This window comes from Rattus rattus, chromosome 16 (assembly GCF_011064425.1).
Source record: "Rattus rattus isolate New Zealand chromosome 16, Rrattus_CSIRO_v1, whole genome shotgun sequence".
In the NCBI taxonomy this organism is placed as follows: domain Eukaryota; kingdom Metazoa; phylum Chordata; class Mammalia; order Rodentia; family Muridae; genus Rattus; species Rattus rattus.
In genome coordinates, this window is record NC_046169.1 from 18,381,321 (window position 1) to 18,398,994 (window position 17,674).

At 49.5% G+C, this 17,674-nt stretch overlaps 1 protein-coding gene across 2 annotated transcripts; it reads right to left on the reverse strand.

The window, feature by feature from the left end:
• Positions 1-4,270: 4,270 nt before the first annotated feature.
• On the reverse strand, positions 4,271-14,972 carry Rhbdd2 (rhomboid domain containing 2). Of its 2 annotated transcripts, none has more exons than XM_032886784.1 (4): positions 14,745-14,972; positions 11,033-11,440; positions 8,384-8,534; positions 4,271-5,431 (listed from the first exon to the last, which is right to left on the reverse strand). In XM_032886784.1, the coding sequence occupies exons 1-4, from the start codon at positions 14,920-14,922 to the stop codon at positions 5,083-5,085; spliced, it is 1,086 nt and encodes a 361-aa protein (XP_032742675.1). In that variant the 5' UTR covers positions 14,923-14,972; the 3' UTR covers positions 4,271-5,082. The 2 variants fall into 2 exon arrangements, with proteins under 2 accessions (XP_032742675.1, XP_032742676.1); XM_032886785.1 differs by having other exon boundaries at positions 11,033-11,433; positions 14,745-14,968.
• Between the last annotated feature and the right edge of the window lie 2,702 nt (positions 14,973-17,674).

Here is a 17,674-nt window from a genome sequence, read left to right on the forward strand (position 1 = left end):
AAAAGGTAGAAACAGGAGGATCAGAAGTTCAAAGTCATTCTCAGTGAGTTCAAGACCAGCCTGGGATACAAGAGACCCTGCCTTTAAAAAAAGAAAGAAGAAAGGAAGGAAGGAAGGAAGGAAGGAAGGAAGAAAGAAAGAGGGAGGGAGGGAGGGAAAGAAAAGAAAAAAAGGAAAAGAGATTAAAAATGCCAGGGCTGGGCATGGTGGTCAATGCCTTTAATTCTAGCAGTTGAGAGGCAGAGGCAGGCAGATCTCTAAGAGTTTGAGTACAGCCTGGTTTACACAGTGAGCTAACTAGTGAGAACATGTCTCCATAAACAAAGAAACAACAAAGCTGTCTATTCCTTTCTCAGAGTGCTCCTACTCTGGGGAATGCTTTTTAAGTTTTCTGTAATAAATCTATGTTTGCTCTGTTTAATAAAAGGGCTTTGGGAGCTGGGCAGTGATGGGGCATGTCTATTCCCAGCACTCAGGAGGCAAAGGCAGGGAGATCTCTGGGTTGGCCTGAAGGCCAGCCTCGTCTACAGAGCAAGTTCCAGGACAGCCAGGGCTACCTAGAGAGACAACCTGTCTCGAAAAATGGGGGTTGGGGGTAGGGAGAAGGAAAGGCTTTGGGGCTAGAGAGATAAGTCAGCAGTTGAGTGTTGTTGGTGCAGACATCCAGAGTTCCTGAGTACTGGTCAATCACAGTTGCCTGTAGCTGCAATTTCAGGAAATTCAACATCCCCACCTCCCCCTCCGGCTTCTCTGGACACTCGAATGCATTTGCACATACCCACAGCCCACATACATATAAATGTTTTATTTTAAAATCTTTTGTTGGGTGTGGTAATGCATTCCATCAGTCCTAGCACTGAAGAAGCAGAGACAGGTGAATCTCTGAGTTCGAGGCCAGCCTGGTGTACATATCGAGTTCCAGGCTAGGCCGGTCGGCCTCATGGGATCCTGTCCCCATAATGACAGCTCTTTTATTATCTCCAACTCCTCTCCAGACTGGCTCAATCAATTCTTTTTTTGTGGTCTAGGATGAGGGCTTTTTTTTTTTTTTTTTTGTAATTGGAAATCTCTCATGATTCTGAGGATACTCTGGGGCTGCTCCACTTTGGCTAGGCTGACAATCCCGCCCATCTGAGTGTGCAGTAGGTACCCTAAGACAGGAAGGAGGCCTGGCCTCCGAACAAGAAAACCCCGACCTTTAGCTCTGTCTCCATCCTGTGTGACCAGTCAGTGTTCTGGGTTTCCTCTCCTGCTTGCCTACTCTCATTGCCTGAGCCTGGAGCTGGTCCACTTCCCTTCCGTCCCCTTCTTGCCTGTCTCCATGCTTGTATTTCCAGCTCAGGTTCCTGGCTTGGCTCCTGCTTCCCTTTGCCTAGCCCTTATCTGGTTTTCTCCCCTGGAGATCTGCTTCCCTCTGGCTGAACCTTTTCCCACAAGCAGCTCCAGAGCAGTGTGTTCCCCTGGGAAGAGAGACCGACTGCAGGGCACGATTCTGCCTCTCTGCAGCCCCCAGCTGGTAAACCGGGCAAACTGACGTCTGCAAGCCCTTCTGGCTGCTTGGTCCTGCCTTGACTGGGGATGAGACGTAAGGTGACAAGACAAAGGTTTGAGTGTAGATGATAGCATTCCCTTAGGCTGAAAAAACAGAGGTCAAAGTTTTTCCTTTCCTGGAATGGTTAGAAGGCTATGTATCAAGTCCCTGGTCCTCGAAATCCTCCTGCCTCATCCTCCCTATTGTTGGGATTAAAGAGTCCACCGCTGTACCAGGGAAAGTGAATACTTTTTCCTCTGTCAGTACTGGGATGACAGTGAGCTTTCCAGACCTTGCGAAGGTTTGTGTATGTTCGACCCGGGAGTGGCATGACTAGGAGGTGGGGCCCTGTTGGAGTGGGTGTGGTCTTGCTGGAGGAGGTGTGGCCTTGTTGGAGTGGGCATGGCACTGTAGGCGTGGGCTTTAAGACCCTCACCCTAGCTGCCTGGAAGCCAGTATTCTGCTAGCAGCCTTCAGATGGAGATGTAGAACTCTCAGCTCCTCCTGCACCATGCCTGCCTGGACCCTGCTGTGTTCTCACCTGCTGTGTTGATGATGATGATGGGCTGAACCTCTGAACTTGTAAGCCAGCCCCAATTAAATGTCCTTTCTAAGACTTGCCTTGGTCATGGTGTCTGTTCCAGCAGTAAACCTCTTAAGACAATCCTTCTTTACCACTGAGCTACATTCACAGCCCCATGGCAATTCCTTTGTAGCTGTGGTATGTGGGTGTGTGTGTGCACTTGTGGGTGCGCTCACCAGGGAGAACACTTGAGGCCAGAGGCTGATGTGAGGATGTCTCCAATTGATCTTCACAAACAGGGCTGCTCACTGAACCTGGAGCTTACAGTTCTCGATAGGCTGGCCAACCAGCTAGTTCTAGGATTCCAATGCCTGGCACCGGGGTAGAGGCACAAGGCCATGTCTGATTTTTGATGGAGGTGTGGGCAATCCAAAGACAGGTCCTCACACTTGAGCAGCAAGCGCCTTACCCACTGAGCATCTCCCCAGCCCTCAGCAACTTTGTTTATCCCTGTGCTCACTATTCTGAGCAGCCAGGGCAGGGCCATCTACACTCTGTCTGACAAACATTGAGCTGTGTACCTGTACACACTTCATAGCATGTCTCTGACCCCAGCCTGGGACCAGGGACAGACTCAGCCACACCTTGCAGACATGGGGCACATAATTTGGCAAATAAGGGAGGGTTGGGACCCCCAAGACCCTAGGGGTCTTATGGAACACATGTGGCCGGAGGTTATCTCCAAGAGTATATCAAGACACTGAAAATTCCTCCCCCCCAGGGCAGACCCTTTTCTGGGCCTAGAGGAGGGAAAGATTCCATCCACCAAGATTTCGACTCAGAGCCCCAGGGAAGTAGATTTGTGGTGAAACCAGGCAAAGGCTGCTTGCGAAAGTCAGGAAAGCAGGACCCTGTGGGCAGGCTCTAAGAAACACAGATGGTTCCGCTTTGGTCTAACTTCAGGTTGCCTGTGTACTGATTGGTTCCAGATCATGTAAAGGCCCCAGGAATGGAGATCGAGGGGCAGTTGATCAGTATGGGGCAGTAGGAAGTTGGAGTCCAGCTCTGCCCTTGTGTTACCAATTCCTCTGCACCCCGGAGCCCATCAGTAAAGCCAGCAGCTAGGGCATAGAGGAGGACCTGACAATTCTCAGTTCAGCCGCCAGGGGACTTGGTGTTCACAGCTCTGGCCAGTGAACCACCCTTGCAGGAAGGCCAGAGAAACCAGGACACACAAGCCTGTCTATACTGAAAGCAGGTACCCATCACACCTACCTCCAGGCCTCCACACCGGAGTGGAGGGGCCATGCCTAAGAGCATGCCTCTGGGTGTACTCAGGAAGTGCCACTACAGCTAAAATGCTAGCCACGGCTGGAATTCAAAGCCCAGGGTTCCATCAGATTCCAGCTGTGGCCTAGATGCACCTGGATGCCTGGTCCCTTGGCTGTGAACTCAAGTCTCCTAACTCACACCCAATAGTTCCATCCCTAGTCATGTCATACCTTAGTCGCTTGCCAGTGGGTTTCAAAGGCCACCTAGGTGTGCTCTCTGGAAGAGTGGGATGGGGAATACTTAGGGCCCCTCATAGGCAGCCCAGAGCAGGCCATATAGCTCCTGGCTGTGAAGGCCATGCACCAGATCTAAAACACCTTGTGATACCGTGGCTTTGCCCTTAAGTACTAGAGATGAAACCCAGGGTCATTTGTAGGCCAGACAGGCAGTCTATCACTAAGCCACTCCCCCAGCCTGGGACTGGTCACGTAGGTCAGCTGACTTTAGAGATCTCCCTCAAGTGCTGGGATTAAAGGCAGGTACCTGGCTTTCTTTTACTTTTAGAGGCAGGGTCTCACTATGTAGCCTTGGATGTCCCAGAACTCAATATGTAGACCAGGTTGGCTTCAAACTCAGATCCACTGTCTGGGCCTCCTACACGCTGAGATTTAAGGCACGTGCCACCATGCTCAGCTTATTTTTACTAAGAAGAAAATTCTTTTATGAGACAGTCTCTCATCAACCTGCTGTACCCATCCCTGGGTTGGTCAACTCTCTACTTCACCGCTTCCACCCACTTCCCGGTCAGGTCCTCACTGCAGACTGCTGAGCAGACAGCAGACTCCATGCGATCCTGGCTCCTTGAAGCTTTTTGTCACCACACCCACTACTGTTGTTGTAACCATTGCCCGCCCTGGACTGAACACAAGTAAGCCACACACCACTGGCAGGTTGGAGGCTGGTTTTTATACAGAGGTAACTCACAGGGTGGATCACCAGCCTGCTGCTGCAGGGCACCAGTCTGGCAGAAGTCCCATCAGGGATGGCTGTGGGAAGACGATGTTACACAGACTGCCCGGTACACAGTCACACCAGACACAAGCAAGGACCCATGGGCACTGAGCAGGATGGGATGGGTAGGACGGCAAGTCTCTGGCAGCCGATGACAACAGCGCCTTCTCAGGACATTGGATTAGGAACCAAGAAACCGAGCAGTATCGTTGGATCCTTCGAGAATATCTAATTCTCACATTTGTTGAGGGGCTAGCCTCAAACCCACGGTGTAGCTGAGATTCCAGGCATGTCTCACCATGCCGAGCTTTACCGTTTGCTTCTGAAAGCTGGGCCAGTAACCTTTACTTTCTAGAGCTGCCTGGAGGGGAAATGCCACAGAGAGCGACACTTACCAAAGTACTCAACAGAGCTGGCACATAGAGGTATCTAATTAGTAACTCTTTTTTGTTTTTGTGGAGCTGAGGACTCAGGCCTTAATTATGCTAAGTAAGCACTCTACCACAGAGCCCCAGTCAGTCCCAGCCAGTGTTACTAATTCTGAGACAGGGTCTTGTTATACATAGCCTAGGCTGGCCTTGCACTTGCTCTGGAGCCCACACAGGCCTTGACCTTTTGACATAACTCAACCCCCTACCCAGCTGGGATGACAGGCCGGCATGCCCTGGCTTCAATAAATAATTCTTAACTTCTCAGATAGGACTTTTCTCTGTCCAACATGGTGGAAGCCCCCTCTGCAGATTGGTTAGGGCATGGCTACCTTAGAAGACTCCTTGGAGCCTGTAGCCCCTGGAGTGCCCAGGACCCCGGAATACACAGAGCCAGGACAGCTGATGGGGGAGGGAGGCTGCAGCCCCTGGGAGGTCCCTGCAGATGCTGGGTACACGCTGGAGGCATTGGGGTTAGGACCAAAGTGGTTCTGCACATAACAGAGGCCAGAAGCAGGCTGGTACGGAGGTAGGCTGGGCATGTGTCCGGGAGGCCAGGAGGCCAGGTTCTGGCCACTAGCATGCTGCATCTGGGTGACAGGATGACTTGGAGTCAGATGAGTGTGGCAACCCTGTGTGGGGTAGGAGCCAGGTGGAGGGTTCAGCCTGGAAAGGAATAAGAGAGAAGACAGTGACTCTGCTAGGGACAAGGTACGCAGTGCCATTTCCTGAGATAGCATGGGTGGGATCATAGCCAGACTAGGTTTCAAGGGAGAAGAAAGACTGACTTTGGTGGTTGGGGAACAGGGTTTCATGTCGTTTAGGCTTCCTTGAATTCTCAGTGTAGAGAAAGATGACCGTGAACTGTGGCTCCTACCTGTATCCTCAGAACATTTAGATTACAGACATGGTGGGGCATTGCAGGAGAGAGCCACTGCGCCTGCAGTGCAGCGCTCAGGGTGACATCTAGGAATTCGTGCATACTGGGCACGAGTGCGCACGTCAGAGCAACGTCTAAGAATGGAGTCCTGTGAGGGTTCTCAGCGCTTGTGAGAAAATTCTGAGAAAACAAGGTCAGAGTCTTGTGACCTCAGTTTCTTCAAAACAGAACTGCTCTTGCATGTGTTTCCACGTTCCTCCTGGAAGTGCCTTTACTTCAGCAGTCGTCAGTCTCATGCCTGTGTGTAACATGCTTTCACCACGTGCGGCCTGTCCTTGTGTTGAACACCTTACTCGTGTGACTCGTCTTAACCCCCAGGGTATAAACTGATGCTCTGAATGAAGTCGACTGTGGCATGAGACTAGTCCTTCTCATCTTCAGGCGCTACTCCCCAGGTTCACATCACCAACTAGAGAGGTAAACACCCACCCACACCCACAAACAAACAAACAAAATTGAAAATACAGAAAAATTTACTTTCCCCTTGGGGCTGGAGAATGGTTCAGTGGTGAAGCATTTGCTTAGTATATGCCAAGCCCTAATTTCTACCCCAGCCCACTAGCCCAACTCCTGCTTCTGGGAGCACTTTTCTCCTTTTTTCTGGAACTCTCTATGTAGACCAGGCTAGCCTGGAACTAACAGAGATCTGTCTCCCTAAAAGATGTGTATTACAATGATATCCTCCAGCCTTTTAAAATTATTTCCCATTTGTGGTGTGTGTGTGTGTGTGTGTGTGTGTGTGTGTGTGTGTGTGTGTGTGTGTGTGTGTGTGTGTGTGTGTGTGTGTGTGTGTGTGTGTGTGTGTGTGTGTGTGTGTGTGTGTGTGTGTGTGTGTGTGTGTGTGTGTGTGTTCAGAGAACTTTCCAGGGAAGTCCCTCAGGCTCTCACACTTGGAAGCAGATGTCTTTATCCACTAAGCCATCTTGCGGGCACCTTTTCAATTTTTAATTTTTAACTGTCTCTAATTTTTATTATACAGCAAACCACTCAAACTCTAAGCCAAGCCAATCTTCTAAACAAGGTCGATTTAGACAGAACAACCCACAAGGCAGCTTCCTAAAATAAACACACATGTTCTGTTATAATGCTCTCCGGTGACTGTTCGCACACCTGAAACATCATGTTCTGTTCTGATTCCTGCAGCCAATCTTGGCAGTCACCGACCATCAGCCACGTGAGGAACACAAGGAACACTAGGCGCTATCCGGCCCACGTGTCCAGGGTCGGACCTGGGACCAGGTGACCAAGCTTCCCAGTGAGCAAGTGTAACTCAGAGTAGAACTTTCCTCTGGGTCCCAGGGCAGCTCCATTCACCAGGAGAGTGTAAGCTGGGGCTTGTGACCCTACCCCATCACTGTTCAACAAAGCTTGCTGCAGACATTGGGAACGGAGGGAAACAGCCCACAGCTAGGAGAGGGTGTAAAAGACAGAGCCCGCTCATTTCTCACAAGGGTCTTCTCTGGGAGGCAGCACAGAAGGGAAGTGCTGTAACTGTGGAGGGGGCACAGGCTGGCATAACACAAGCAGCAGAGGCAGTATGGGAAAGGGGACTTGTAGGCTGGAGACCCATGTTATCTGGGAACATGTCCTCCCTGGCCTCTTCTATAAAGGTGTGAAGCCCCATAAGTTCTGGTGGCTCGCCTATTAGTTTTTAAGGGCAAACAAGCCCAGACAGGAAAAAGTCAGCCTCACTTGCTTTTATACAGAGGCCAAGAAACTCTCCTTTCAAGTCTTCTGCCCTATCACCTACTGAGCAGACTGTTTAAACATGGCTAACTGCCACAGCCCAGTGCTACCCCACAGTGTTTGCCGACTAAGCAGTGTTAAGACTATTACCTACCCACAAATCACTCAAAATTACATACAAGTGTCTTTGGCCATATAGGCTCATCCTCTCCCCCTCCCCGCCCCCATGGGGCAGCAGCCATGTTCAGAAGATATTTGTGCAGATTTCCTTTCCTTACTTGAAGTGCTGGAACCCAGGTGTTCCTGTGAATTAGGCAGGGGCTCTGCCACTGAGCCACACCCCAAGCCCCTCCCTGGGGGATTCTAGGCAGGGGCTCTGCCACTGAGCCATGCCCCCAGTCCTTCACTGGGGGATTCTAGGCAGGGGCTCTCCCACTTAGCCACGCCCCCAGCCCCTCCCTGGGGGATTCTAGGCAGGGGCTCTCCCACTGAGCCACGCCCCCAGTCCCTCACTGGGGGATTCTAGGCAGGGGCTCTACCACTGAGCCACGCCCCCAGTCCCTCACTGGGGGATTCTAGGCAGGTGCTCTACCACTGAGCCACGCCCCCAGCCCCTCCCTGGGGGATTCTAGGCAGGGGCTCTACCACTGAGCCACGCCCCCAGTCCCTCACTGGGGGATTCTATGCTGAACTAGAACTACAACCTTTAGTTGGACAAAGCTGAGAAACTGTGTTCCCTCCCGTATCCACAGTGAACCAGCCACACCCTCACTGACTCTGTAGTTGCTCTTGGACAATTGAGAGCCTTTGTGGGATTCTACCTACAGCTTGGTATCAGAAAGGTACAGATGGGAGTTCAAAACCAACCCTGACTATCTATTACATTGAGTTACCAAAGGCAAGGGTGCCTGACACGTGTCAAAGGCCTTGGGTCCTGCCCCATCACTGAAACTGACCATGCAACCAAAAAGGGGAGGGAATCCATCACTCACCTACGGCTCTGGGCTGCTCTTCTTTCGGCAGAAGAACCTGAGATGTACTTGAACAAGGGAATCCTCCTCATAACACTGAAGGGAAACTTCTGATCAAGCTTCAGGGCTACTCGCTCAGAGAGGTCGAGGGAGTAGCAGTAGGTGAGGCCATCTGAGGTAGGTTATTAAGTAAAACTGAAGGCAGCAGGAGGGAGGGAGGCCGCTGACACCTCCCCCACCCCAGGCCCAGCCCCTGGGGGGTACAGGTGTCAGTCTCTGCAGAGTCCAACATTCCCATCCATGTACCCCACAGGGAACAATGCCATGTGGGATGTGTGTTTGAATTCACATGTACCTGAGCCTTGCAACACAGCCACCAGTCACAAGACAGTCTTAATCTAATGCACAGACTGGTACAGTCCTAGACTTTTGCTCCAGGTCAAAGGTGCCCTGCCTCAGTGTATACTTCATGTGGTCTTTTGTTGAGGGAGGAGGGAGCCTTGTCTGGCCTCAAACCCCTGAGTGCTGAGATCTGAGGGCTGCACCACCACCAAGTTTCATTGTGGCTTCTCCAGAAGCATCTTCTCAATGTGGTCATCATCTCTGCTGTGGCCGATCACTGCTTGCAGAGCTATAAAAGTACAACCGTCTCATATGCCCTTCAACAAATATTAATTACACTTCTTTTGTAAGTATGTATATGCTCATGGGTATGAGTGTGCCACAGTGTGTATGTGTTTGTGTGAGTGAGGAGGCTTGGAGAATAACTGTGCAATTGGAATTAATTCTCCTTCCACCATGAAGGTCCCAGGGATCACACTCTACAGGTAGTCAGGTCTAGCAGCAGTCACTTTTACCCACTGGGCCACCTCAGTAGCCATGCTGCACCAAACATTAAGCATCTGTCTTATGCTTGCACCAAAAGGTAAGCAAAGGTCGAATAGACTATTTCTTGTACAAAACAGTTGGGGTGAAATAGCTCAGGTCTTATGGGTTATTCGAATGCTTGCATACGCATGGCAAATTCCACAGGTTTTACCTGTGCCTCAGCAGCCTGAGATGACGTCACATGGACTCCGGGTGCATCTACTTACTCCCATTTGTACAGTCAGCTCAGGAGCAGTGTTCTGTGTCATGTTAACACATGAGGTGTTTCAGACTTTGAAGCATTCTGGATCTCGGAATTCCTCATTAGGGAGGCTCAGTCCCTAATAAATGCCAGAGAAGGCAGTGCTGGCCATGTAGCTAAGTGGGTGATGACCAGGCTGATGTACTAGAGGGCCTATGTTGGATCCCTAGTCCTGCCTAAACAGATGGTTAAGGTAATGGGCTGTAATCCCAGCTACTCCTCTGCCTCAGGCAGTTCCAGGCCCAACTAGGCTACCTTACACCTTACCTCAGAACTACAAGAGGCAAGCTGGGTGTGGTGCATATACCTGCCACTTTAATCCAGAATGCAGGAGGAGGCAGGCAGATTGATATGAGCTTCAGGACATTGTGGACTACAGAGTGAGTTTCAGGTCATCCAAGGTTACATAGCGAGACCCCCATCTCAAGAAGGAGTTACCTTTTGAGGATAGGGGATCTAAAGATGGCTCCACACTTAAAAGTGCAAATTGCCAATCTAGACGATCCAAGTTCAGTCCCCATCACCCACAGGGCAGCTCACCACCACCTGTAACTCCAAATCCAGGGGAACCTGTCACCCTTTCCTGTCCTCCTCAACTATCAGCATGCAGGTGCACATAACCATAGACTTACTCATCAATAAAAACAAGTCTTAAAACAAAGGAAAGCACACACCAGAAAGTTATAAATGGGGTGTGGCACCAGGTGTGGCAGTGAGCCAGCAATCCTGCACTCAGGAGACTGAGGTGGGTCTTGAGCTTGAGGCCTTCTAGCAAGGCCCAGTTACAGAGACTTTCCCTCGGAGCTAAAGAAAAGCAAGGGCTGAGATGTAGCTCAGTGGTAGAGTGCCTGTGACTCACACACTATGCCCGAGCTTCATGCTCCTCACCCTGCAAAGACAGAAGAGAATATCAACAAGCCCAGTCAGTTTCTTAACCCTTCCACTAACATCAAGGCGATGGGCATCTCAGATCCGTCCAACACTGTGTGTGTGGAGGCCAGCGGCCCACCTTGGTGTTCATCCTCAGAAGTATTAGGGTCTCTCACTTCATCTGGAACCCAACTAGGCTAGGCTGGTGGCCCCGTGAGCACTAGGGACACCTGTCTCTATCTCCACAGTGCAGGGATTATGGTTTAAGGTCCAGGGATATGGCTGCGTCCTCAAGTTCTCACAAGTGCCTTACTGAGGAAGCCATTTTCCTAGCCCTCTTCCAGTGAAACCTTACACTACGGTTAGTTGAGTAGATTACACCTCAGTTTACAAGGAAAAAAAAAAAAAAAAAAAACAGTCACACTGGTGCAATTAAGCCTAAACTGCTAACTAGCTGAGCTGAGGTGGCCTGGGCAGGCAGCCATATTTGTATTTTCCAGATGAGTTCTGGTCCAGAGAGCTGCCCAAGGCTCTCAGGTTTTCCAAGCTGGAGCGCAAGCCCAGGCTGCTTGTGTAGGAGCCTAAGGCTGTGTACCTGGCACCCCACAGCGTCCACGTGGGTTTGCCCTCTGCTGCAGCTCCCCTCTGCAGCTCCCTCCCAGGAAGGATACATGATAGGCCTATCAAAAGGCCAGAGACGTTACTGAGGAAGGAGGTCTGAGGGATAAGCCAGGAGGCACACAGCAGCAGCCACGGTACAAGGACAGAAGGCACCACCACACCGAACACCAGGGCCCGCCTCATGCGAGAGCGGACTGAGGTGACTCCCAGCATGGCGAAAGCTACTGGGGTGAAGCCTCTGGCATCCTCCACCTCCCCTAGCTTAGACAGCGACGACACGGACTCGAATGACAGGTAGATGATGGCGGAGAAGACGGTAAAGATCAAGGTGAAGAAGCAATGGCGAACGGTGCCCACGCTCTTCTCGAAGTTGCCAGCAAAGCGCCAGATGATGATGGCGCCACAGAGCAGGGAGACTGGGTTCTCGTAGACGAAGATGTAGGTCACCAGCCTGTAAACTGAAGATGGTCCGGTTAGTGGTCCAAGGCAGTGCTGCTCCCACCAGGGGAAGCCAGGTCCCAAGCCAGCGGGGAGGCAGCATTGACGCTGGGCTGTAGCTCAGTGGGTCAGGAGCTTGGCAGGATGCACAAAGCCCTGGCTTCCATTGCTAGCACTGCAGACACCTCGCACAGGAAGTGGTGGTGCACACTTATGCCAGCGCTTAGGAGCTAGACAGACAGGTCACAAGTTCAAGGTCGTTCTCGGCTATACTGTGAATTTAAAGCCGGCTTGGACTACCTGGAATCCTGTCTCAACAATAAAAAAACAAAAAAACACAACAGGAAAGTGTCCATGATTCAAGGCATAAGTATATAATATAGTTTCTGTTCCTTCCTGGCCCTGAAGCCCTGGCTATCAAAACCAGTTCCCATGATTCAAAGCATGAACATACGACGTCTCCATTCTTTCCCAGCCCTGGAGCGGAGGTTATGGAGACCAACGTCTATGTGTGAAAAAGATAACTTGAAAACTGGGAGTGGTTTCTGAACACGTCCAGTGCTGTATAACAACACTCTTTCAGGTTTTCTTTTAAAGATGTGTTTTGTTGTTGTGTTTTGTTGTTGTGTGTCTGTGTATACTACTTGCATGCAGGTATCTGTGGAGGCCAGACGAGGGTGTGGGATCTCCTGGAACTGGAGTTACGGGCACTGTGACCATGTGGAATGCTGAGAACCAAACTTGGGTCCTCTGCAAGAGCAGCCATCTCTCCAGCCCTCCTCCTTTGGGATTTTAATAGTGACCTACCTCACTAGGCAGTGTGAGGGCTAATTAATTGTGACAGCTTCAGGGTCTACTGAATGGGGTCTCACTTAACACTCTGAGGGCCAGTCAACTCAGCTGGGATTCTGGCTTCTCCATCCATAGAGGCTGTTCGGGAGAAAAAAGGAAGGAGGAATTTTAACGACCATAAAATTATCATTACTAATAGACATAGATTAAGTAAGTCTTCTTAGAGAGTGTTTTTCCAGCTTTACAGGTGCAGCCAAGATTTATAGGCCATAAAATAGCAAGGAAAGCCCTTCTCTCTCTCTGTAGTGAGACAAGGTCTCACTCCGCAGCCCTGTCCGGGGTATGCACTGCTGTATAAACCAGGTTGGTTCCGGCTTCCTGAGGGCTGGGATCATTTGGCCTTCCTTTAGGATGCAAGGTTTAAATGTGGAGCCCAGACCAGCTGCGAACTCACGATCCTCCTGCCTCAGCCTTTTGAGTGCTGGGACTACAAGTGTCTGCCATATTTGGTTTCCACACTCCCTTCAAATATAAGTTATTGCTAACGTACATAGTTTTTAAAAATTATGTCTATTTATTTGTGGGTATATGAGAGTACATGATCAGAGGAAAACCTTCGGAAGTTCTACCACGAAAGTTCCAGAGATCAAACCCCAGTTCTCACACTTGGCAGCAAGGTACTCGCTGAGCCACCTTCCAGGGCTCTAATTTCCTTTTTTGTTTGTTTTTTGAGACAGGGTCTTATTCTATAGCCCTGCTTGGCCTGGAACTCCCTATGGAGACCAGGCTGGCCTCAAACTCATAGAGATCTGTCCGCCCAGTGCTGGGATTAAAGGTAAATATCACCACACCTGACCCTCTCGTGTACTTATTTATTTCTGAGGGCTGGAACCCTAACATGCCAGAGGGAGATGGATGAAGTGATGGTGTCATCCTTAGGGCCGTAAGACTTAGAGTGGTGTGTGTGTGCGCGCGCATGTGTGTGTGTTGGCGTTATCATAACCAGGCTGCCTGAGTTAAGTCCAAGGTCCATGGCCTCACAGCTTTAATTTCCTAATTATAAAATAACACGGTCAGACTTGAGGCCTTCAAAGGTCCCTTATGTAACCGTATCTCTACCTGTTCATGGACACCATGCTCAGACAAATAAGGTTAAGTAAGCACGGTGATGCATGTCTCTGTTCTAGTAGTCAGAAGGGTGAGGCAGGAGGATCACAGGCTTGGAGCCACCCTGGACTGCATAATGAGTTCTGGGGTAAATAAATGGCAAGTCCTTTGTTTCAAAGTGAAAACAACACACACACACACACACACACACACACACACACACACACACACACAAAACCAGGCAGAGGTTGTGTGCCTATCTACACTGGCATTTAGCTCACCGTAAGAACTGCTTCATGCATTACAACAGGAGAGAAGTTCCAGCTTTAAGCAGGAAACCATAACACCCTTGTGAGACTAGCTCCAGTTTATTTGCTGGATACATCCCAAATTGAAATTTCATGGTAACTAGGAAAAGACTCTACATGCAACTCTGTAAGATTTAGGGAGCTGATGGGATGGCTCAACAGGTAGAAGTGCTTGCTGCCAATCCCAAAGACCTGAGTTTGATTCCCAGGACCTATATGGGAGAAGAAGAGAAAGACTCCTGCCAGGCTGTCTTCTGACCTCCACATGTGTACACACAAGCATATAAATAAATGCATACGTATCCATCTGTCTAAAGGTATGGAAATTATGCTCAAAGCCTTAGTTCTAAATCACCATACTAGAAACAAAATGCGGGGTTCCTATCTTAATATTATGATGTATTAGCTTTGCGATTCTCTGTATTCAACCACAGCTTCTGGTAAACAGGCAATTTAATATGGCCTGTCATGAAATCGCAGTGAGGATTACCTGAAATGAATGCGCAGGCCTCTGTTAACGTTAGAAAAGCAACAGGGATTTCCCAGGAAAGAATTAGGAAGAAACAAAGACTAGGAATCTTGTCTTTTACAAAAGGATAATTACAGACTTCATTGGTCTGAGAAATTTCTCTCCCCTGAGAAAACAAACACTTTACCAGGGGCTTCTTCTGTGGGCTGGAATTTAGAGTCAGGATTAAGTTAAAGACGCAGCAGAGAATTCCCGGGAGTCAAGAGGAAAAGCCATTCATTGGGGTGGCAAGAGACGAGGTTCAATTGTCACGATGAAGGTGAGAGAGGTTTGATTTGTTCCTGTGCGGCTCGGGCCTTCAGCAGATGGGGTTTGTGTTTATAAAACGTGTTTATAAAGCTCAGGAAGTGTATTCACCCTGGAGACTAAAGAATGAATGGACCTGGGGTAACACGGAAGGGGGCGATTCTGGGTAGGGAAAGAGTTGGCGGAAATGATACGGCTTTGGACAAGACATGCGGGAGCTCCAAGTGGGGAGAATGATGGTGGGCACGGATGGTGGGGTTGGCTGGCAGTGAGGCTGGAGAGCTGAGACCCGGGAGTCTGCGGGCTGAGGAAGCGCGCCATCCCCGCCCCGCCTCTGCTCACCTTGCCAGTTGCGCAGGGCCTCGGAGCGCAGAGACAGCCCCGAGGGCGCCAGAGGCGGCTGCAACAGGAACAGGCGGGGGCCCGACACCAGCAGCGAGAGCAGGGCGGTGAAGAATGTGGCGGAGGGCACCTCCGGACACGAGCACCAGAAGCGACTCGCGGGCCCCGAGGCCGCCATGGCCGCGAGACCTTCCCGCGTGCCGCCTCGGCACTCCCCGCCTTCCTCGGCAATTTCCGCCTCCTTGCGGCGGTCTCCCATGGCAACAGCGGAAGACTGGCCTCTCCTCAAACCCCGCCCTCTTGGGGGGATGCCCAATCCTGTGGAGTCATCCACCCTTACTCGCCTAAAGGAGGCCGGGAGTTGTAGTTCCAGCTCACCCACGGGGGCTGCGCAGGCTGCCTCCTCAGGAGTATTCTTGCCCAGACTTCAGCTTCTTTCTTCATCTTTAATTAAAACAAACAAACAAACAAACAAACAAACAAAACACCCCCATAACCATTTAATTACATCTATTTTTTTGTTTGCGTGTGGAGAGAGGCATGCAACGCGTGTGGAGGGTGGATGACAACTTAAGGGAGTTTGTTCTCTTCTTCCACCAGTGGCTCCAGGGTATTGGATTTGGGTAATCAGGCTTGGCAGCAAGTGCCTTTACCCACTGAGCCATTTCTCTAGCCCTTTTTAATTTTTTCGCTTTTATTTTTTAGATTTTATTGGCTTTTGCCTCAGTAAGAGAGTGTTGTAGGTGTGCACACAAGCACCTTTACTCTCAGCCTTCTCGAAGGCTCCCTTTAAAGTTTTTTTCAGTATACATTTGTAATAATAATTCATTTGTAATAATAACAATGGCTTCATTATGACATTTTCTTACATGTGTATGATGTATTTTGATCATATTTGATTACAGCTCCATTACTCTCTCTTGCCTTCCTACCTTAATTTCTCTTATGCTTCCATGTTTTTTTTTTTTTTGTTTGTTTTGTTTTGTTTTTTTTTTTTTTTCCGGAGCTGGGGATCAAACCCAGGGCCTTGCGCTTCCTAGGCAAGCGCTAACCACTGAGCTAAATCCCCACCCCCGGTGTTTTTTTTTTTTTTTTCTTTTCTTTTCTTTTTTTCAGAGCTGGGGACCAAACCCAAGGCCTTGCGCTTGCTAGGCAAGCACTCTACCGCTGAGCTAAATCCCCAACCCCCTTCTAACTTCTTTTTAAAAAAAGATTTACTTATTTATTTATTTAACGTATGTGAGTACACTGTAGCTGTCTGTAGTCACACCGGAAGAGGGCATCAGATCCCATTACAGATGGTTGTGAGCCACCATGTAGTTGCTGGGAATTGAACTCAGGACCTCTGGAAGAGCAGGCGGATGGCTCTTAACCACTGAGCCATCTAGCCCCTCTTATTTCTTTTTAATTTTTGCGACCCAGTGAGTTTCATTAAAGTCACTTGGTGGAGCACAGGTGACTACTTGGTGGAGCACCAGTAGCTACACCACTGAAGGAAATGTCTTTCCTGCCGACAACCATAAATTACTAGTAGATCCCCAGAGAGGGAGTGGGACCTTGAAAGTCTTCCTCTTGCTAAAACATTGACTCTGAACTCTGGTTCTCCACCTCCTGCAGGAATTTTTGATGCGCACCGCCTCCCTCAGGGGCTCGAACCCATGGACTCCAGCATGCTACCAACTGAATTACATTTTCTTTTTTCTTTTCTTTTCTTTTTTTCAGAGCTAGGGACCGAACCCAGGGCCTTGCGCTTGCTAGGCAAGCGCTCTACCACTGAGCTAAATCCCCAACCCCTGAATACATTTTCAGTCGATTCCTTCCCACTGTAATGATATGACGTCTTGCGGACCATGGAACCCAATTCTCAAACACACTTGTCTCTGCTATGCCAAAGAGGAGACTGAGTCTAGGAGGATCCCTAAATGGTACAAGAAAGGATTAGAACTTGGTTCTTCCTGCCTGAATTGGCCGAGAAGCCAGTTCCAGCACTTTCTGGAGCTGAATTGGACATAAAGATGAGGAAGCAGAGGAGTCTACTTTAACTACGCATGCGCTATGACTTTTTTTTTTTTTTTTTTTTTTTTTTTTTTACTAAGCTCTGCCTTAGCCTTTTGCAGTTTGAAAAGAGCTTCCGGCAGAGAAAAGGTATTTACGGTGGACAACTGGAGCACCTTTTCTGAGCTACAAGTGCTTTAGCAGGTGAGGTCGCTCGCCGACAAAGTAACGGGTGGGACGAGAGTCAGGGATTGAATCCCAGTCCGCTGGGTCCCAGGAGGCGACGACAAGATATTCCTTTTTCAATGTTTTGTTTTGGCAGTACTGGTCATTGAGCCTACAGCCAAGTGCATGGAAGGTTAAGACGTCTATCACTGAGCTACAGTCCCATTCCTCCTCCCCAGTACTTATATATGCACTGTATACATTTATACAGTATTTACATATACTCCTGAAAAATAATCATATGTAATCAAGAAGCCATCCATTTTATAAGCCCAATAAATGAATCCGCCCCCCTAAGGAACAATAGCTTTGCTCACAAAACATCTACCACTAGGGGGCAGCAGGGGTTATAGACACAAGCTAGACATAATGAGTTTTTTTTTTTTTTTTTTTTTTTTGGTTCTTTTTTCGGGCTGGGGACCGAACCCAGGGCCTTGCGCTTCCTAGGTACATACCACTGAGCTAAATCCCCAGCCCTTAATGAGTTTTAAAAAGGGAGGAATACGGGAAGGTATGCAGCTTGGGGACCTGAGTTTGACCCCATGGATCCACATGGTGGATGGGGAGAGCCAGAGAGCCGACTTCTGTAATCTGTCCTCTGACCTCCACGAAAGCACCCACATAGATGCAAAGAAATAAATGACGTAATAGAATGGAAAACCAAAAGAGAGCCGGATAGAAATAGTTTTTCTTTCAACACAAACCACAGC